Raw genomic sequence first — 22,020 nt, 5'->3', positions numbered from 1 at the left:
TACTGGCCCCCACATAATGCCCCATGCAGGATGTCACCTCTCCCCCCCATATAATGCCCAATGCAGGATGTCACCTCACCCCCCATATAATTCCCTATGCAGGATGTCACCTCCCCCCCCATATAATGCCCCATGCAGGATGTCATTTCTCCCCCCCATATAATGCCTCATGCAGGATGTCACCTCCCCCCCCATATAATGCCCCATGCAGGATGTTACCTCTCCCCCCATATAATGCTTCATTCTGGATGTCACCTCTCTCCCCCATATAATGCCCCATGCAGGATGCCAACTCCCCTCCCCCCCCATATAATGCCCCATGCAGGATGTCACCTCTCCCCCCATATAATGCCCCGTGCAGGATGTCACCTCTCCCCCCTCATATAATGCCCCATGCAGGATGTCACCTCTCCCCCCATATAATGCCCCATGCAAGATGTCACCTCTCTCCCCCCATATAAGGCCCCATGCAGGATGTCACCTTTCCCCCTCATATAATGCCCCATGCAAGATGTCACTTGTTACCCCCCCATATAATGCCCCGTGCAGGATGTCACTTGTTCTCCCCCCACCATATAATGCCCGATGAAGGATGTCACCTCCCCCCCTATAATGCCCCATGCAGGATGTCACCCCCCCATATAATGCCCCATGCAGGATGTCACCTGTCCCCCCCATATAATGCCCCAAGCAGGATGTCACCTCTCCCCCCCATATATTGCCCCATGTAGGATGTCACTTGTTCCCCCCCATCCCATATAATGCCCCATGCAGGATGTCACTTGTTCCCTCCCCACTATATAATGCCACATGCTCCATACATATATAAAAAAAAATCAAATACTCACCTCACTTCTCACCTGCTGCCACTGCTCCAGACCCCTCACCCGCACCGGTGTCTTCCCGCTCATCGCTGCTTGTGACAGCTCAGGAGAGAGCGTGGTGTAAAGACATCACTGCACCCTCTGACCTGAGATGTCACAGTGCAGCAGCCGCAGAAGACACCGGAGCTGCTTCGGAGGCATGGGGAGAGTATTGTGCCGGGGCCCCGAGCAAGCGGGGGGGAGCGGGCGCTGATGCCGGCACCGCACCGCTCACAGGTCCCGACGGTAAGTGGGCCCCTCCGCTCACTCAGGGCCCCGGCACTTGCCCGGGTGCGCCGGGTGCTGATGCCGGCCCTGTTGAGGTTGCAGAATTGCTACAGAGCTGTGTGCGTGTTAATGTAAAGTTTATATGTTGATGTAGCAGAGCTGTATGTGTGGGCAGTAATGTATTGTGCGTACAGTGTATTGTATCGGTCTGGTAACCTAGGCAAAAAGCAGTGCACTATTAACTACGTTATAAGTCTCTGTCTTCTGCCATTTCCAGCACTGTTATGGCCGCTCCGGCATCACGTGTTCATATCTGTAACCTTCTATATCACACTACATCTTTTGTATGGGGTGGCGGTAACTTTCTCCATTTTCTCAAGTCTTTGAGAATCAGAATTAGGCCATGTCCCCACTATCAGTACTTTTTCTCAGGAGTGGGAGCCAAAACCAGGAGAGGAACAATCAGAGAAAAGGTATAATAGAAACACGTCACCAATTCTGCATTTATCACCCACTCCTGAATGTGACTCCCACTCCTGAGAAAAAATACTGACCAAATACTGATAGTGGGGCCGTGGCCTTAGGCTGTATCGCCTCATTCTGAGTCTCATAGAATTACATTGAGAAAGTGACCTCCGCTCGCTCCACACAGAGGCCGTGGTGTGATCCAGCAGGTCACAGATGTGAATAGGTGATGCAGGAACGGACCATTACAGTGCTGGAAATGGCAGAAAATGGAGACCAGTAAGTCTATGGGAGTTGCTGAAACAATCGAGGTAAGTGGGTCTTTTAATTTTTGAGACTGTGGCATATCCTGTGATATCCCATAAATATTATTGATCATAAAGGCCATGATAAGATGGTAATAGTCACATGCCTTTCAAAGGTATGTATTTTCTTGGAAAATTTAGGTGTTGAAAAGACTCAAAATCTTACAATCATTCATGCATTATATATTACTGTATTTTTGCTTTGGAAATATTTCAGCGTTATGTCTCTTACAACTGTGGGACCCAAAACGGATGTAGAGAAAATGTATTATTACTTCCTCATGAGACCGGGTGATTTCTAGTTCATGTTTCCTTCTTAGAATTTGTAGTACACTGTTAAATGTAATAAGTAATCCCCCATGTCTTACTACACGTTGCTTTTCCCCTTTGCTCTTAGGTAGCAGTGCTGGCTAGAGGCACTCAATGATCATGGCTGTATGTATGACAGTACAATCTAGTCTAAGCAATGCTGTCTCTGATTTTCAGGAACGTCTGGAAAATGTCAATCCAGGTAAATTATCTGAGTAATATTTGACAAGTCTGGGTGAAGCCTCCAGTTTATTCTTAGCTGCAGAGGATAAGATGTTGAGCTCATATTGCATCAGTGAGGCTTACGCTTATGAATGACATGTCTAAGGAATGTAAAACTATGCATTCAATCAATAGTCTATCTAGGAACATTCGGTTATAGTGGACTTCGTCAAATGTCCTATTTTTTCTTTGTTCTGTTTTATGTTTTAAAGACACTGAATCATAAATGTGTTCAGAACGTCATTCAAAGGAAACATGTACCCCATCAAGTCCCTGCTCTAGACTGATAAAATCTCTCATCAGTGCCAAAAGGTTTTAAAGTACCACTCCACAGTTTGTTTTTTTATTTCACCACAGGATCGGTATCAGTAATGTATGTTCCCTGGGTATAGTAAAATACTTACCAGTTGCCATCTTCTGCTGTTCCCAGTGATGCTCTGGTCCTTTTCTGTACCACATGACCAAATTTGTGATCTGCCGAATCACTCCACTGTTTGTTGGACAGATTGCAAATAGTCAGTGTAAGTCTATGACACTCAGAACGCGTTTCTCATTTTCTTACATTGAGAGATAGTGACCCTTAGCAGTGACTTCCGACCAGCAAGAGCTATGGTTACAAGATGGTGGAGAGGGACTGGAGCTGCGCCCTAAACAGTAGAAGGCGGCCACCAGTAAGTATTTTACTACACACAGGGAACATACATTACTGATGCCTATCTGGAGATGAAGTTAAAAAAAAACAAACTGGTATGGTGTTTTAAGCTTTTTTTATTCTGGAAATCAGTTGTATACAAGATTTTAGAGTTCTTCCTTTATATATTAAAATATCATGTTGTCTGGATGACGTCTCCAATATCCTATTTTGTGAATGTTGCAGTGATAATAGCAAATGTACCAGAATGTTGTCAGGATTGGGCCCAGAAGCTGATATTCATCCTGCCAGAGAGAATTATAGAAGTTTTGAAAATAAGGGTCAACACTGTAAATATTGAGTCTTCGCATAAACTTGATGTATTTGTCAATAAAAGTTTAAAAACTTTTGAAATGCTAATAATTGTACTTCAATAAAAAGAGAAACATCTGACTAAAAGATAAAAAAAACCACTGAAGCAGCAATCTATGAAACCAAAATGTGTATCAGTCTCCAAACGTTTGGCACGTACATAAACGGTGAAGCAATTGAAGATCCGCCATTGGACACTGCAGTATCCCTGGACGCAGGGAGGGGCTGCACTGTCACTCCCCAAACTTTATTACTGGACGGCATAGCTTTATCATATGTGTCATTAGGAGACCCTAATGAAAATTTTCCATCCCTGTACCCCAGAAATCTTACATCCATTATTTGTGCTGCTTTGTTCCTCTGTGAGGGCCCCACAAGTCTCCTTCTAGTCTTGCCTACTTTGGTTCCCTCCCTATTATAGCCGCACCCACTTTGGCATAAAAAAAACCTTCACTGAACTGACAAATCTGAAAGGGGGACTAATGTGGGAAAGGGCAGTTTTGATCAGATCTTTGTGGCTTGGGTTCTTAAAGGGGTTTTTCAACGAACAAAAGTTCATTTTAATAATTGACTGTGTCTGACCGTGTATGGAACACGATCTGATCATACCACATCTCCTGGGCAGGGGAGGAAGCAAAAGAGTACACAGATATTACAGCACGGGATCACACAGTATTCATTTTCTGAGGTAAAATATTGTTTAAAAACAGGCAGCGAAATGTTTTATCTCACAAAATGAATCCTCTGCGATCCCCTGCTGTAATGTCTGTATTGTCTTTTGTTTCCTCCCCTGCCCCGGAGATGTGGTATGTTCCGTACACGGTCAGACACAGCCAATTTTTAAAATGAACCTTTGTTCTTCGTAAAACCCATTTAAGCCCTTACAGACACTAAAAGAAGAGCTGAACCTTCAAAACAATTACCTTTTCCGCTTCCTTCAACTGTGACATGCCGTTCGGTCCTAGTTCCCTGGTAACCCTTCCAACCATCCAGTAGTATCTGGGGATCCCCCTGGATCTGCTACTGGATCCCCCTGGATCTGGGCTGATATCTTATTTAAATGCCCTTTTGCTGACAGACAGCGGAGAACCACTACATGACCGGGCGAAAAGCAAGTGGGAGACAGGTGTAGGAACAATGAGCACTGGGAGCTCACCTTGAAAGCCCCTAAACATGTTTTTCCTAACTATACTAAAAGAGCCACACAATTATATGTTATTCACAATACATATTACATCATGTACAACCTAAATTCCCAGATGAGTTCCCCAAATGTCATAGGGGCAGGGGAATGTTTTTTTCACCTTCTGCGGGATTGCCCGGAGATTAGAGGATACTGGGCCAAAGTGGTTCAGTTCCTATACAACTACATGGGAATCCCCATCACATATGACCCTAAGACTTGTCTACTATTTGTTGACCCTTAACAATACCAAAGAACCGTAAATAGATTATTCCTGAAGGAGGTTCTACTTATAGCCATAAAAAATGTGTGGCCAGACATTGGATGTCTTCAGGAATACCTACCATCTCACAATGGAAATCAACAATAAACCTCTCCCTTTGTTTTAAAAAAATGATCTACGTAATTCCCAAAATTTGAGGAAGTTGGATTCTTCCACCTGCTTAACTGGTGATAAGAGGGGTGGGAAGGTGGGGGGTGGCTGGCTGGGTGAAGAGAGGTAGGAGGGCCTCTGTGTGGTCTTTAGTACCTTCAGACCCACCCTTGGTCAACCTATCTCACCAGATAGAAATAGACTAATGTTTAACTTAATTTATGTAGTATGATTTTTTGTTTCTAGGTGGAACCACTAAGATATGTTTTTGAGATATAATATTCAAGTGCTCTGTATCTCTTTAATACTGTTACCACTATGTACTAAATATGTTTACATTTGTTCCTGGTAATGATTTGTTGTACATCAAAATTTGGTCATTTGCTATATCCATACTGTATGTGATACTTTACATGTCCTCAATAAACTTTATTTGGTTTAAAAAATATATAAAGGAGTTTAAAATCTTCAAATAAAATAAAAAATCAGGGGCATCATGTAGGGGGCGGTCTAATCGTTAAAACTGCTGTCATGCACTCATTTCAATTGTATTGATATAGTTGAATACAATGGTAGAGTAGGGAACCAATGGCTCCTTGCTCCACCATACACTTTAATATGCTATAGACCATTGTAGGTCTGTTACTTATGAGATGCTGGGAATTCTACGCCATCAAACGGCACAAAGGTGACATTTCTACTGTGTGAAGCCCGATTTCTGTGGACTCGCACAATGGAGAAAATGGAGAAATTTTGATCTCTATCTTCTCACCTGTGCTACGATTCTCTCATCCGACAGAATCGGATCACACTAAGCTGACACTCTGAGTTTGATCAGAGTGTCATTACCATAATCGATCCGATTCTCTTGGAGGAGAGAATTTACGCTCGTGTGACCCTAGCATAAGGGGGCACTGTTATTGGGTGGGGCGCAGTGGGAAAGCTATTGCTGTGTTGGTCACAAGAAGGAACTATTATTCGATGAGGCAGAGTACAACAGTGCTGGGACAGGCTGTAAATTACTGCTGACTTTGCTGAGAAAAGGATGTAGCTGCCAGTGTGTGGGAAGAAAGTGGCCATGTCTTCTCACCAGAAGAAGCGACTAGAAACCTTTCTGTCCAATTCCCGGCAGCCTCATCCTCTGTTCTGCTAGCTCTAGTAGGAACTATGATAATGGGTGATTAGTGCAATTTGAACAAGTGTCTGGCCAGAGCTGCATAATACATTTTTCTACTCCCCGTCCCTTGAGAAAAATGTACATACTTCCCTGCTCAACATGTTTCCTGATTTCACTTTTATCTGATTTTATTTTTTCATGTTTTATAGATGAAATGGCAGCCAGGAAATGAAGAGTTAAATCATCAGAGGCAAAAAAAAGTAGAAAAAGAAAAGGTATGTAGGTCTTTTCTTGGTAATGGTTATGTGGGAGAATGACTTCTTGCTCCTGTTTGTTGAGAGTGCAGTGTTTTCTTTTTAATTCTGCTTTGAGCCTATCCTACAACATAGCATCTATTTCAATTTAATGTCTCTAACAATCGTTGGAAGAGCAGGTCATCGTGTCCCTCTTGTCTTCAAAGGAGCCTCTTGTTAAAGTAAAAAGTGCTGAAAGTTTAGGCTTTATAATTTTGGCATTTTGTAGAATAATGTCAAGAATGTTACTAGAATGATGGTTAGTTAAAAGCTTGCTTCACACATCCCTATGCATACATTTTGGATAAACTACTTATTTAAATGTCTTCACGGTCTCATTTATCTGTTCTGTTGGTGGATTGACTTAAAGGGGTTTTCTCACGAACTAAAGTTAATTTTAATCAATAGATCTTGGAATAAAAATAACTTCCACAATTGGATGTGTTTAAATAAAATGTTTCTGTGCTGAGATAATCTTATAAATGTGCCCCTGCTGTGTACTGTGTAATGGCTGTGTCTCACTGTACAGGAACATGATCTGATCATACTACATCTCCTGGGAAGGGGAGGATGCAAAAGAGTATACGGACATTACAGCACGGGATCACAGCTGATTCTTTCTTTGAGGTAAAACATTGATTAAAAATAAACAGGGAAATGTTTTATCTCACATAAAGAATCAGCTGTGATCCCGTGCTGTCCTGTCTGTATACTCTTTTCCTTCCTCCCCTGCCCAGGAGATGTGGTATGATCAGACCATGTTCCTGCACAGTCAGACACAGCCATTACACAGTACACAGCAGGGGCACATTTATAAGATTATCTCAGCACAGGAACATTATATTTAAACACATCCAATTGTGGAACTTATCATTATTCCACGATCTATTGATTAAAATGAACTTTTCTTTGTGGGACAACCCCTTTAATCTGGGACAGGACATTCTGTCATGGCATATTTAATAACTAAGAAGATTTTTCTAATATTGTACACAATGCAACTTGATGGGAAAGTATTCTTAACGTCTCTTTAATGATTCATAGCTTTGGTTGTGTAGTTGGAAGCACGGTTTTTATGATACGTGAGTTCTTCGTCTGAATTAACAATGGGAATAACAGAAGTATGAAATGCTAGCCCTCCACCAATAAACAAGAAGTTCTGTGCCTGATCCATTAAGGCTGTCATTGTGCACGCCAGTCTTAAAGGCAGTGTAAGATGCGCCTAATTCATTAAGAGGTGCCTGCTGTGTAGTGCCATGTACCACGTCCAGAAATGGATCTCCAATTTGGAACTGGAGTTCATTTGTGGCATAATTTACTCCACTAAGGCAGCGCAAATTTTGAAGAATTTACCTGGCAGGTTTTGACACGCCCCATTCTGCCCCAACTTTGCTCATTTTAGCAACGCTGCCCAGGACTGGCAGAAAAACAACAAATGTTTCAAAATTTTTGGTCCGCTTTGAGTTTTGTAAAATTTGAATGTGAGTTACACCAGAATTCCTTTGAAAACACCTTCATGAATCGGGCCCTATGTTTATGTTCACACAGGTGTGCGACTACGCTGCCAGAAAATCTGCAGATTCAAAGGTCATTGGCGTTATTTCCTATTGTTTATATAGTGCCAACATATTTTGCAGAGCTGTACAGAGATGGTCATTACTCCCTTTCAGAGTGTAATTTTATCGAACTACTATTAACTTATCATTATGTCCCCGATTGATAAAAGCTTTAACGTCTCAATTTCAGTGTAAAAACTTTGAAACGTTTACATTTTAGGCGCACCTTTGAGTTGTGTCAAAATTTTGCGGCTTTTGGCGTTTTCAGGCCAGTTTCGAGCCACTGTGCTATCTGGGTAAACCTTTTTGGCCAGGTTTACCCTCTGCAGTTTTCTGGGTCTGTTTTTTTGTTTTTGCAGATTGAGACATATATATATATTGTCAGTGTTTATTGTATTGGTGCTAGTAATTTGCAATTTTATAGATATATTGACTGACATTGGCACATTTTTGTATAGGATAGTGACTGCTTACTGGTTGATTTTTAATTATTATATGGTCATTAATACTGTATATTTTATGAATAATTTGGGACGTGCAACATTAATAAAAACCAATACTATGCAAGTGTTGTGTAAGAATGAAACAATGAGGACACATAACACAACAAGAAACAAAAAGCGACATGTAGAAGAGGTTAATAGGTTCTCGCTGTGTAGGAAGTGTTTAATAAAAGCACTCCTGAGAAAAAATACTGACCGAATACTGACCAAATACTGATAGTGTGGCCGCGGCCTTAAGGCCCGTCACACATAACGAGATCGCTAGCGAGATCATTATTACATCACGGTTTTGGGATCGCTGGAGAGTCGTTTCGTGATCGCTGGGGAACTGTCAAGCATGCAGAACTTCCCAACGATTTAGGCCGCCCCAGCGATCTAACTAACGATCTCGGCGGTCATTGGGACGCTTTCACACAGAAGCTATTTCAACGATCCACACCTTGATAGGGACTGTACTGTGTCACAAAGGCGTGCATAAAATTACTTTTCCGCGCCCCCTCATCTCCGATTGGTGGATGCTACTGCGTTCTGATTGGGCGGCCTTGGTCGCTACAACGATCCGCAAAATCAGGACTCAGTCGAATGAACGGATATCAACAGCCCGGAGAATTCTGCTAGGATCTGCAATCCAGCACAAGGTCAGAAACAAAGGATGGAATCGCTATTCTGTTGCCTTCTTTATGCACGGCGGAAAATGAGAACGCTGTAGCGACCACCAATCGGGGACGAGGGGCGCGGAAAAGTCCAATTTATGCACGCCTACGTGTCTCAGTTCTGAATCGCTAACGAGGTCGTTGATAAGGTGTCAAATACAGCGATGCACACTGCCCAGCGGCAGCGCAACGACCCAGGAATGGTCCAGGAAGCTTTGTAACGATCAGCGATCTCACAGCAGGGGCCTAATCATTGCTACCTGTCAGACATAACGAGATCGCTAGCGAGATCGCTATTGTATCACAAAACCCGTGACGTATCAACGATCTCGCTAGCGATCTCGTTATGTGTGACGGGGCCTTAAGAATGGATCCAGCAGACATCTGTTAAGAAAAAAGTTGTGCTGATACAAGTTGTTAGTCCGTTATTCACTAATTGATCTCTGCCGGATCTGTTCTAACTGATCATTACTGGACTTGTGAATATAGCCTTAAGGCCCCGTCACGCATAACTAGATCGCTAGCGAGATCGTTGATACGTCACGGTTTTTGTGACGCAATAGTGATCTCGCTAGCTAGCCGAGATCGTTAGTTAAATCGCTGGGGCGGCCGAAATCGCTGGGAAGTTCTGCATGTTTGACAGCTCCCCAGCGATCACAAAACGACTCTCCAGCCATCCCAAAACTGTGACGTAATAACGATCTCGCTAGCGATCTCGTTATGTGTGACGGGACCTTAAGGCTGTGTGCTGTACTGTCAATACTATCAGTGTTTTATCAGCAAGAGATTATCGCTGCTGGACTAGCTGCCTCCTGGTCTAACCCACCCCCAGAAATGATTAGCAGTTTACTGTCAATATACAATGTACACAGAAAGCTTCTAATTAGTGGGGTAGGCATGGTCAGCTTTTTGATCACTGCTACATTTACAACAGAGAAAACTCTGATTGTATCACAACTACTGCACGCTGTACATGGCTGAAATTAGGATTTCTTACCCTACATTATGCTGCCCTCAGATGACCTATCATAATTAAGTGCCCTATTGGAGATTTTGCATTCCATTTTGGCCACATGACTTCAAGTTACACCATTGGTCAGACCCCCCATCCCTTCCTGATCTGATATTGATGATAGGTTATCAATATGGTACATAACACCTATAACAGCTAACCGGGAAAAAAATCCTATTACAGAGAAACTATCAGAAAATTTTTGCAGTGTAATCAGACAGGAGCATGAGTTAAGAGCAGATTCCAGCAATGTATCACTTAAAGTAGTTTACTTGATGCAGCAGTTTTGACAGAATCACAGTTTTCTCTGCTGCAGTTTTAGCAGAGCTTTAAATACTAAACTGTGTATAGCCCTGCCCACACCATTGAATGGAAGCTTTCTGTATGCATTGTATATTGACAGAAAGCTGCTAATCAATGGTGGGGACATTCTTGGACCAGGAGGCACGAGGCAGCTTGTCCTTTAGTGATGATCTCCTGCTGATAAAACACTGATTATATTTAAACATCAAAATGCAGCCTAGTGAGTGACACATCCCTGTAATCAGGGTCTTTGCCCCTTCATCATGCTGCTGTTACATTACATAGCAAAACCCTGCTGACAGATTCCTTTAACTAGAAATTTAGAATAATTGATTAGGTGGCAAATATCTGACTAATACCAATCTCTATAGAGGTTTGGCATATTCTGTACATAGAGATTGTAACATACCTGGCGGCGTCCTTGCATGGTGGTCCATCTCCCACTGTGCAAGAGCGCGCACTTGATCTCCAGTCCAGAATGTCTCTCTGGCTTCCCTCCATGCTGTCTGTTTGTGTCTGTTTCTGCTGCTTAAGGGCGGCGCCCGATCACTTCCTGCTTTTTGTACCTGCTGTGGGTCACACCCCTTGTGCGTCCTCAGCCTATTGCTGTCTGTCACCTGGTATATAGCTCAGCTGCTCCCATCTATTCCTGCCTGAGCATAGTGTTTCATTCAGTGTGTGCTTGCACTCTGAAGGTGCCAGGTCCCGTTCTGTGTTCTCTTGTCTGCCTATCCTGGAGGCTGTATTTCCAGGCCTGTCTGAACACGCTCCTAGCCTGTTCCTCCTGCCTTCTAGGGGCCGATTACCTAGACCCGTTCCTGTATCTTGTCTGACCTGTCTGAACACGCTCCTAGCCTGTTCCTCCCGCCTTCTAGGGGCCGATTACCTAGACCCGCTCCTGTATCTTGTCTGTCCTGTCTGAACACGCTCCTTGCCTGTTCGTCCTGCCTCTCTGGGGGCCGTATTCCCAGACCCGCTCCTGTATTCCGCTGCAGTGTCGGTCTCCTCCGTACACTCAGTTCCAGTCTGAACTCTCTCCTATCCTTTACCTGTTTTGCCTCTATGTCCGTTCCCTTCCTTTTTCTGCAGAGTCTGAACTCGTACCTAACTCCTGCTTGTTGTCTCTGTACTCCCGTTTGTGAGTTTGTGGTCCACTCGCTACTTCTCTGCAAGTACCCTGTGGGTGTCTGGCTCTGCCTTTCCCTTCCTGTCTGTTCCGTGTGAACAGAGCCCTGTCCCCCCTACTCAGCCTTGCCTGCTCTGACTCCTTTGCTCACCGCTCCGGCGGTTCTAGCCTGCTCTGACTCCTTTGCTCACCGCTCCGGCGGTTCTAGCCTGCTCTGACTCCTTTGCTCACCGCTCCGGCGGTTCTAGCCTGCTCTGACTCCTTTGCTCACCGCTCCGGCGGTTCTAGCCTGCTCTGACTCCTTTGCTCACCGCTCCGGCGGTTCTAGCCTGCTCTGACTCCTTTGCTCACCGCTCCGGCGGTTCTAGTCTGCTCTGACTCCTTTGCTTACCGCTCTGGCGGTTCTAGCCTGCTCTGACTCCTTTGCTCACCGCTCCGGCGGTTCTAGTCTGCTCTGACTCCTTTGCTCACCGCTCCGGCGGTTCTAGTCTGCTCTGACTCCTTTGCTTACCGCTCCGGCGGTTCTAGCCTGCTCTGACTCCTTGCTCACTGCTCCGCAGCCTTGCTCCGCTCTGACCCTTTTGCTCACTGCTCCGGCAGCCTTGCTCCGCTCTGACCCTTTTGCTCACTGCTCCGGCAGTCCTGTCCTGCCCTGCTTCTGCCCGCTGCTCCGGCAGTCCTGTCCTGCTTCTGCCCGCTGCTCCGGCAGTCCTGTCCTGCCCTGCTTCTGCCCGCTGCTCCGGCAGTCCTGTCCTGCCCTGCTTCTGCCCGCTGCTCCGGCAGTCCTGTCCTGCCCTGCTTCTGCCCGCTGCTCCGGCAGTCCTGTCCTGCCCTGCTTCTGCCCGCTGCTCCGGCAGTCCTGTCCTGCCCTGCTTCTGCCCGCTGCTCCGGCAGTCCTGTCCTGCCCTGCTTCTGCCCGCTGCTCCGGCAGTCCTGTCCTGCCCTGCTTCTGCCCGCTGCTCCGGCAGTCCTGTCCTGCCCTGCTTGTGCTCGCTGCTCCTGCAGCCCCGTCCTGCTCTGTTCTTGCCCACCGCTTCGGGCGTTCCCTCTCTGCTGTGGTTGTCTACCGCATCTGCGGTTCTGTGACCCAGTCTGTACTGGGTCTTAACCTTTCTGTGCTCCAGCCCGTCCTTTCGGCCAGTACCTCCCTGCCTGCATACTCGCCTGTATCCACCCATCTGCATACCTGCCGTGTTTGCTTACATCCACCAGTCTGTGCCAGCCTAACCTGCCTGTTCCAGTAATCCCAGTGTGGGTCAACCCCCGTGTCCGGAGTTTGCCCTGGAGTAGCACCTGGTCCCTCTGCCCGGTTTCTCCCTGGTGCACTGGCGTCGTATGCTGTCGTGCCACCTTGGTCGGATCGGCCAGATACTTAGTCACGCCCCTCCAGGCACTCTCCGGTCCATGGTCCAGTGGAACCACAACACCTGCACACGCCAGTCAGTCCGGGCGTGTGCATAACAGCATGCTCAGGCCATGGTTCCCGTTGAGCCCCACGGCCTTCGCTCTCTGAGAAGTTTTCCAGCGAATACATGCATTAAAAATAAATAAATAAAATTTATTTTTTTTCTCAGCTGAGTTCCAGGCGAATTACGCACCCGTCCAGATGGATCTATCTGCTCTCGTTCCTGCGGATCCGCCACGTTACTATGGGGATCCAAGACAAAGTCGTGCATTTGTGGAGCAATGCATGCTACACTTCAAGTTCTACCCTCTATGTTTTCCCACCGATCGGGTTAAGGTGGCATTCATTATGTCTTACCTGGCGGGTGATGCCTTGGAATGGATCAACCCCCTATATGAAACACAGGATCCGATCCTCCTGGACCTAATGGCCTTCCTGGTGGCCTTTCTAATGGTCTTCGATGATCCTAACCCGGAGGCTCCTGCTGAAGCTTCACCTCCCAATATCCCGGAGCAGCCCCGATGGGTAATGTGTGTGGGTAGCGCAATAGTCCTCCAGCCCAATGAGACCACTGTCCACCCAGAATCTTCACAGGGTGACTACGCTTTCCGGAATACATCTCCCAACCTCAAGAGGCAGTCCAGACGTGCTAGACGTAGAGGCAAGCCGTCACGCCAGGGTCTGTCCTCCCTGAGACCTCCTGACCCCAACCTTGAAGTCCCTACTGAAGCTTCATCTCCATGTATCCCGGAGAAGCCCCAACGGGTAATGTGCGTGGGTAGTGCTCCGGTTCTCCTGCCCGAAGAGACTTCTGCCCATCCAGACTCCACACAGGAGAACTTCCTGCACTCGGCATCAGATGCTTCACCCACTTTAACCGGTGTGCATGTCCAAGGATGCTCCAAAGCTGTGGTTACCTCTGAGTCTGTGCACCTCTACTACCTGGCGGAGGACCCCCTGTTGCCTCCTGAATCCTCCGGGATACCACTCGATGACAAATGGAGAGAGAATTCTCTACACTCGGTACTTGATACTTTGTCCGCTTCGTCCTGTGAGCCTGACAATCGGTACCCCAAAGTGGTAGTTACCCCCGAGTCTCTACACCCCTCCGACCAGGCGGAGGACCTCCAGTTGTCTCCAGAACCCTTCGGGGTGCTACCTGGTAGCGAAAGGACAGAGACTCTCCTTTACTCTGTACCTGATACCTCGCTCGCTTCGTCCAGTGAGTCCAACCTAGTGTACTCTGAAGCAGAGGTTACCCGTGAGTCTCTACACCCTTCTGACCAGGCGGAGGACCGCCAGTTGTCTCCAGAACCCTTCGGGGTGCCACCTGGTGGTGAATGGACAGAGACTTTCCTATACTCGGTACCCGATACCTCGCCTGCTTCGTCCAGTGAGTCCGACCTAGTGTACTCTGAAGCAGATGTTTTCTCTGAGCCTCTGCACTCTTCTGACCCGGCGGAGGACCTCCAGTTGTTTCCTGAATCCTCCGGGGTACCACCAGATAACAAAGAGACAGTGACTTTTCCTCATTATGTACCTGATAACCCGTCTATTTCTTCCTGTGAGCTTGACAAGATGTACCTCGAAGCAGAGATTACCCCCAAGTCTCTGTCCCCCTCCAACCCGGTGAAGGACTTCCAGTTGTCTCCTGTACCCTCTGGGGTGCCACCTGAAAATATGTGGAGAGAGACTTCCTTGTGTGCTGTTCCTGGTACTCCACCCGTTTCGTCTGTTGCTGAGGATGGCTGGATAGGAGGTAGCATCCTAGCTAACCAGATGAGATCAGTTTTTCCTGTGGACAGTGGAAGTGATCTCCTTGAAGTGAACGACTGGTCCTCGAATTCCCTGCGGAAGATTCTGGCAGGCCTGAAGAAGAGGGGGCGTAAGGGGGGGGGGTACTGTAACATACCTGGCGGCGTCCTTGCATGGTGGTCCATCTCCCACTGTGCAAGAGCGCGCACTTGATCTCCAGTCCAGAATGTCTCTCTGGCTTCCCTCCATGCTGTCTGTTTGTGTCTGTTTCTGCTGCTTAAGGGCGGCGCCCGATCACTTCCTGCTTTTTGTACCTGCTGTGGGTCACACCCCTTGTGCGTCCTCAGCCTATTGCTGTCTGTCACCTGGTATATAGCTCAGCTGCTCCCATCTATTCCTGCCTGAGCATAGTGTTTCATTCAGTGTGTGCTTGCACTCTGAAGGTGCCAGGTCCCGTTCTGTGTTCTCTTGTCTGCCTATCCTGGAGGCTGTATTTCCAGGCCTGTCTGAACACGCTCCTAGCCTGTTCCTCCTGCCTTCTAGGGGCCGATTACCTAGACCCGTTCCTGTATCTTGTCTGACCTGTCTGAACACGCTCCTAGCCTGTTCCTCCCGCCTTCTAGGGGCCGATTACCTAGACCCGCTCCTGTATCTTGTCTGTCCTGTCTGAACACGCTCCTTGCCTGTTCGTCCTGCCTCTCTGGGGGCCGTATTCCCAGACCCGCTCCTGTATTCCGCTGCAGTGTCGGTCTCCTCCGTACACTCAGTTCCAGTCTGAACTCTCTCCTATCCTTTACCTGTTTTGCCTCTATGTCCGTTCCCTTCCTTTTTCTGCAGAGTCTGAACTCGTACCTAACTCCTGCTTGTTGTCTCTGTACTCCCGTTTGTGAGTTTGTGGTCCACTCGCTACTTCTCTGCAAGTACCCTGTGGGTGTCTGGCTCTGCCTTTCCCTTCCTGTCTGTTCCGTGTGAACAGAGCCCTGTCCCCCCTACTCAGCCTTGCCTGCTCTGACTCTTTTGCTCACTGCTCCGGCGGTTCTAGCCTGCTCTGACTCCTTTGCTCACCGCTCCGGCGGTTCTAGCCTGCTCTGACTCCTTTGCTCACCGCTCCGGCGGTTCTAGCCTGCTCTGACTCCTTTGCTCACCGCTCCGGCGGTTCTAGCCTGCTCTGACTCCTTTGCTCACCGCTCCGGCGGTTCTAGCCTGCTCTGACTCCTTTGCTCACCGCTCCGGCGGTTCTAGCCTGCTCTGACTCCTTTGCTCACCGCTCCGGCGGTTCTAGCCTGCTCTGACTCCTTTGCTTACCGCTCCGGCGGTTCTAGCCTGCTCTGACTCCTTTGCTCACCGCTCCGGCGGTTCTAGCCTGCTCTGACTCCTTTGCTCACCGCTCCGGCGGTTCTAGTCTGCTCTGACTCCTTTGCTTACCGCTCCGGCGGTTCTAGCCTGCTCTGACTCCTTTGCTCACCGCTCCGGCGGTTCTAGCCTGCTCTGACTCCTTTGCTCACCGCTCCGGCGGTTCTAGCCTGCTCTGACTCCTTTGCTCACCGCTCCGGCGGTTCTAGCCTGCTCTGACTCCTTGCTCACTGCTCCGCAGCCTTGCTCCGTTCTGACCCTTTTGCTCACTGCTCCGGCAGCCTTGCTCCGCTCTGACCCTTTTGCTCGCTGCTCCGGCAGTCCTGTCGTGCCCTGCTTCTGCCCGCTGCTCCGGCAGTCCTGTCGTGCCCTGCTTCTGCCCGCTGCTCCGGCAGTCCTGTCGTGCCCTGCTTCTGCCCGCTGCTCCGGCAGTCCTGTCGTGCCCTGCTTCTGCCCGCTGCTCCGGCAGTCCTGTCGTGCCCTGCTTCTGCCCGCTGCTCCGGCAGTCCTGTCGTGCCCTGCTTCTGCCCGCTGCTCCGGCAGTCCTGTCGTGCCCTGCTTCTGCCCGCTGCTCCGGCAGTCCTGTCCTGCCCTGCTTCTGCCCGCTGCTCCGGCAGTCCTGTCCTGCCCTGCTTCTGCCCGCTGCTCCGGCAGTCCTGTTCTGCCCGCTGCTCCTGCAGCCCCGTCCTGCTCTGTTATTGCCCACCGCTTCGGGCGTTCCCTCTCTGCTGTGGTTGTCTACCGCATCTGCGGTTCTGTGACCCAGTCTGTACTGGGTCTTAACCTTTCTGTGCTCCAGCCCGTCCTTTCAGCCAGTACCTCCCTGCCTGCATACTCGCCTGTATCCATCCATCTGCATACCTGCCGTGTTTGCTTACATCCACCAGTCTGTGCCAGCCTAACCTGCCTGTTCCAGTAATCCCAGTGTGGGTCAACCCCCGTGTCCGGAGTTTGCCCTGGAGTAGCACCTGGTCCCTCTGCCCGGTTTCTCCCTGGTGCACTGGCGTCGTATGCCGTCGTGCCACCTTGGTCGGATCGGCCAGATACTTAGTCACGCCCCTCCAGGCACTCTCCGGTCCATGGTCCAGTGGAACCACAACACCCGCACACGCCAGTCAGTCCGGGCGTGTGCATAACAGAGATCAAAATCAACACTAGGGAACCACAATTTAACATGACATGCCTTAGGAAGTTAGAGCACGTCTAGTCTTCGGTTATTTCAGCCATTTACTTATAGAACCTCTTTAAGCTGCAAAACACCCCCTCTAATGAATGCACATCCTCTCCTGCTATAGACGTGAGTGTGGCCATTGTATAGTTAGCCTAGGACACAGTGGGCGCTATTATAACATTTGTTCTGTATGCAGCCCTTTCTATAACCCCCGTCTATTCTGAACTCACTCGAGCTCCTTATTTACTCTATCTATATGCATGTAATGTCAATGCAAATGTCAATATTTTTACCCTTCCCTTCCCAAGCATGGTGCTGCATTAAGCAGTGCAATACTAGGACAATTACCGCTGAGTGGGTTTTTCTGCTGATGCTGTTTTTACCCACAATCCTCTGTGTACTGATCCTCTCTGATGATGCCAGCATTGAATACTTACTGTATATAATAAACATGGACATAGTTATACAATGATGCAAACATAAGCTGCAAATTATAAATAAATTGGAGATTATTTTTCTTCTGAACTCTGGACCAATAAACTTATACAACACGTGCTTATTGCGGCACTTACTAATAGCTGTAGTCATGTCTGCTATCATTGCGCATGTCGTACAACTCCTGGGTCTATGTCGTCATTGCCATTGCTGCAAGTTTGATTTTTTCATCCAGCAGCATTATACTTTTGGCTTGGAATCATATGGAAACCTTACTGTCAAGGAAACACAGCCGAGGGAGTCGCACAGATCCACCCATATTAACACTTTGTCACAGATGACACCAGAGAGATCGCACAGATCTCACCGCGGCCACCGGTTGTCAAGGAAACGCAACTCCACTGCCTCCAATCGGCAAGACAATTACACAATTGTTTTGACGCGCCCAGGGGATGGGGATGACTCGGCGCCCGGGCCTTAATGCCTGGTGTTGGGGGATGTCACGGTAGTCGGCTCCCGGGCCCGTACCCTGGGCCTCTCTTTAAAAGGGTGGATAATTATGTGAAAGTTTGTGACGCCACCTGTGGTGTCTGGTGAGGATCACCAGCGCTGCGGCAGCCCACTGAGGCCGGTGTTAAGGCAGCTTGGGTGGTATAGCTCCCGCAGGTGGAGCTAGGCCTCAGGGCAGCGTGGATGTAGGGATGCAGAAATAGGGGGAACCCAGCCGAGTCTGAAGAAGGATAGGCAAACACACAGTTCACTTCAGTACCTTTTACTGATTGAAGTTCAGGCACATTCCGGAGCACTGTAGGGTGAAGGGTGCATATCAGGATTCTCCCCAGTGAGCGGGTATAGGGCCTCCTGTTTCTTGCCTTTGTGTAGTAAGTTTCTGACCTGCCTGGAGCTAGGCCTAACTTTGTCTCTGTCCTGCACCGGCTGACTTTGTGGCAGGGCCTTCTCTTGGAATACACACTCCCAGCTTGCGGGGCCTCCGTGACTCCTGGCTCTGGCACTTATCAGCTCTTGGGTGATCCTGGCACCTGAAGTCTTCCAGGGGTCTCCGGTTGTCTCTGCAGGGGGGTATACGACCCTGTAGACGCGGACCCGGTGTCCGGTATATGTTTTCTGGGGTGAACTTGTACAGCTCCTCTGCCCCCAATGCTACTCACTCCTCTAGCCTTTGGCCTCGAAGCCCTCACTAGGCTATACACACTAGCGGCAGCTTGCCGCGCTTCACCGCTCTTATGGCATCGGCACGCCTTGGGCTCTAACTGAGCTCCCTGAGTCTAGCTTGCAGGAGCCTCGTGCTCCACTGCTGAACTATTAGCTGTGTTCTTCTGACTAAACTCGACTAGACTCCACAGAGGAACTGACTGCCTAGCTCCACCTTCCCTTTTTATATCCCTAACGGGCTCCCTCTGGTGGTCTGAGTTGGTAAGGTGGAGGTGTGTGTATACTGTGAGGGCCTCTTGTGGAGGAATCCGTCCATGCACCCATCTAGGACCTGTGGCTCCACAGTTTGACTAGTGATGGACAAGGCCGTGGCTGCTTCCACTACTAGGCCAGTTATTGGGGAACTAACAGTTAGCGTATGGTATATACACCTCAGATTCCAACACATGGAATATATATACCCCAGTACGGTCACTTGCGAAAAGAAAAGAAAGGGCGCATGTGTACACTCACAGGGCTATTTAAATAATTTAAAAAGTGCCAGTACACTCACCTGTGATGGTTGTGTACGTCTACACAACCAAGATTAAGCGTGTGATCAATGAGGCTCCGGGTCGCCTCTATTTGTAGTACCGTCCTGTCGGTGTTTGCCTCGCAACTCCGTGCTCCTCAAGTGGTCACACGATCCTGCTGGACCAGATACCACGTCACCGCAGGTCCTCAGTAGTTTAACCCGGTGGCTGGATAACCGCAGGTCCTCACACATCCAAATATGCCCAGCTGCTCCTGCCGCTTTGGCTCCGTATGGAGATATATCACAAGTAAACAATGGTGCAGCGGTCTCAGGGAGCGCCAAAGGAATACTGGACAATTTAATAGATGTCAACCGACTTTTATTCTTCCTCCAATACCACTGCCACAACGCGTTTCAACGGTCTAAGCCGTCTTCATCAGGTGGGGTCTGGTATATACACCTCAGATTCCAACACATGGAATATATATACCCCAGTACGGTCACTGTCAGCTCCACAACAACAAAAAGAACCACTAGCTGCCACCAATTGTTTATACAGGCCGATTGGACACCCGTTACAGGTAGTGTATGACTTCAGGGGTGTGCTTTACAGAGCAAGAAGAACAGAGGCATTCAATTTTATATTTAATCCAGAAAGATGGGCAGTAATTATAAAAATATACAAGATGATACGAAATGGGAACAAAACAATATGATATACAGTTATATGAAAAAGTTTGGGCACCCCTATTAATCTTAAGCTTATTGTTTTATAAAAATTGGTGTTTTTGCAACAGCTATTTCAGTTTGATATATGTAATAACTGTTGGACACAATAATGTTTCTGCCTTGAAATGAGGTTTATTGTACTAACAGAAAATATGCAATCTGCATTCAAACAAAATTTGACAGGTGCATAAGTATGGGCACCTCACCAGAAAAGTGACATTAATATTTAGTAGATCCTCCTTTTGCAAAAATAACAGCCTCTAGTCGCTTCCTGTAGCTTTTAATGAGTTACTGGATCCTGGATGAAGGTATTTTTGACCATTCCTCTTTACAAAACAATTCCAGTTCAGTTAAGTTTGATGGTCGCCGAGCATGGACAGCCCTCTTCAAATGATCCCACAGATGTTCAATGATATTCAGGTCTGGGGACTGGGATGGCCATTCCAGAACATTGTAATTGTTCCTCTGCATGAATGCCTGAGTAGATTTGGAGCGCTGTTTTGGATCATTGTCTTGCTGAAAGATCCATCCCCTGCGTAACTTCAACTTTATCACTGATTCTTGAACATTATTGTCAAGAATCTGATGATACTGAGTGGAATCCATGCGTCCCTCAACTTTAACAAGATTCCCGGTGCCGGCATTGGCCACACAGCCCCAAAGCATGATGGAACCTCCACCAAATTTTACTGTGGGTAGCAAGTGTTTTTCTTGGAATGCTGTGTTTTTTTGTCGCCATGCATAACGCCTTTTTGTATGACAAAACAACTCAATCTTGGTTTCATCAGTCCACAGGACCTTCTTCCAAAAAGAAATTGGCTTCTCCAAATGTGCTTTTGCATACCTCATCCGACTCTGTTTGTGGCGTGCTTGCAGAAACGGCTTCTTTCGCATCACTCTCCCATACAGCTTCTCCTTGTGCAAAGTGCGTTGTATAGTTGACCGATGCACAGTGACATCATCTGCAGCAAGTTGGAGGTGGTCTGAGGATTGTCCTTGACTGATCTCACCATTCTTCTTCTCTGCCTTTCTGATGTTTTTCTTGGCCTGCCACTTCTGGCCTTAACAAGAACTGTCCCTGTGTTCTTCCATTTCCTTTCTATGTTCCTCACAGTGGAAACTGACAGGTTAAATCTCTGAGACAGCTTTTAGCATCCTTCCCCTGAACAACTATGTTGAATAATCTTTGTTTTCAGATCATTTGACAGTTGTTTTGAGGAGCCCATGATGCCACTCTTCAGAGGAGATTCAAACAGGAGAACAACTTGCAAGTGGCCACTTTAAGTAGCTTTTCTCATGATTGCATATACCTGGCTATGAAGTTCAAAGCTCAATGAGGTTACAAAACCAAAAAGAGTGCTTTAGTAAGTCAGTAAAAAGTAGGTAGGAGTATTTAAAACAAGAAAATGATAAGGGTGCCCATACTTATGCACCTGTCAAATTTTGTTTGAATGCAGATTGCACATTTTCTGTTAGTACAATAAACCTCATTTCAAGGCAGAAACATTACTGTGTCCAACAGTTATTACATATATCAAACTGAAATAGCTGTTGCAAAAACACCAATTTTTATAAAACATTAAGCTTAAGATTAATAGGGGTGCCCAAACTTTTTCATATAACTGTATACAATTACTTAAAATAAAAAAGAAACTTACTATCCCTGATGTCACGGACATGGCCCAGAGATTAGTGGAGGGAGGTGCTCCGATTGGAAAAATGGACAGAACTACAGAAAGCTGTACCTTCCTGAACTGACCAAAACCCAAACCCAGTTTCTGCTTTTTATTAGCTCTAAAGTACGCCCACACACCTCCCCTTGATGAGCTCATGTGGGGGCAGATTGTGAAATGTGCTGGGTCTTATACAATTGTAAGAGATCCCCAACTTACAAGATATATTTGCTTTTGAAGGTCCCAGCCGTTAGATATTGATGTGATATTTTCTATCGTGTTTTTACCTTTACATAGG

The 22,020-nt window shown here is 47.5% G+C and overlaps 1 protein-coding gene across 19 annotated transcripts in view; it reads left to right on the top strand.

Moving 5' to 3' along the window:
- Nucleotides 1-22,020, top strand: part of ARVCF (ARVCF delta catenin family member) — an 892,847-nt gene that overhangs the window by 545,054 nt on the left and 325,773 nt on the right. For 11 of the 19 annotated variants that reach the window (XM_073675591.1, XM_073675564.1, XM_073675598.1 and 8 more), the window contains one exon: nucleotides 6,278-6,343. Coding sequence is in view for 8 of the 19 variants with exons in the window: in XM_073675688.1 (XP_073531789.1) it covers nucleotides 6,278-6,343 (66 nt within the window). In the remaining 11 variants the exon portion in view is untranslated. Of the gene's footprint in view, nucleotides 1-2,312; nucleotides 2,373-6,277; nucleotides 6,344-7,909; nucleotides 7,949-22,020 lie in introns of those variants that run through there. The other 8 variants (XM_073675659.1, XM_073675640.1, XM_073675670.1 and 5 more) reach the window with 5 other exon arrangements.

Source organism: Phyllobates terribilis, unplaced genomic scaffold (assembly GCF_046119375.1).
Source record: "Phyllobates terribilis strain yellow unplaced genomic scaffold, ASM4611937v1 Scaffold_1__5_contigs__length_1240528914, whole genome shotgun sequence".
NCBI lineage: Eukaryota > Metazoa > Chordata > Amphibia > Anura > Dendrobatidae > Phyllobates > Phyllobates terribilis.
This window is presented reverse-complemented; position numbering and strand designations above follow the sequence as displayed.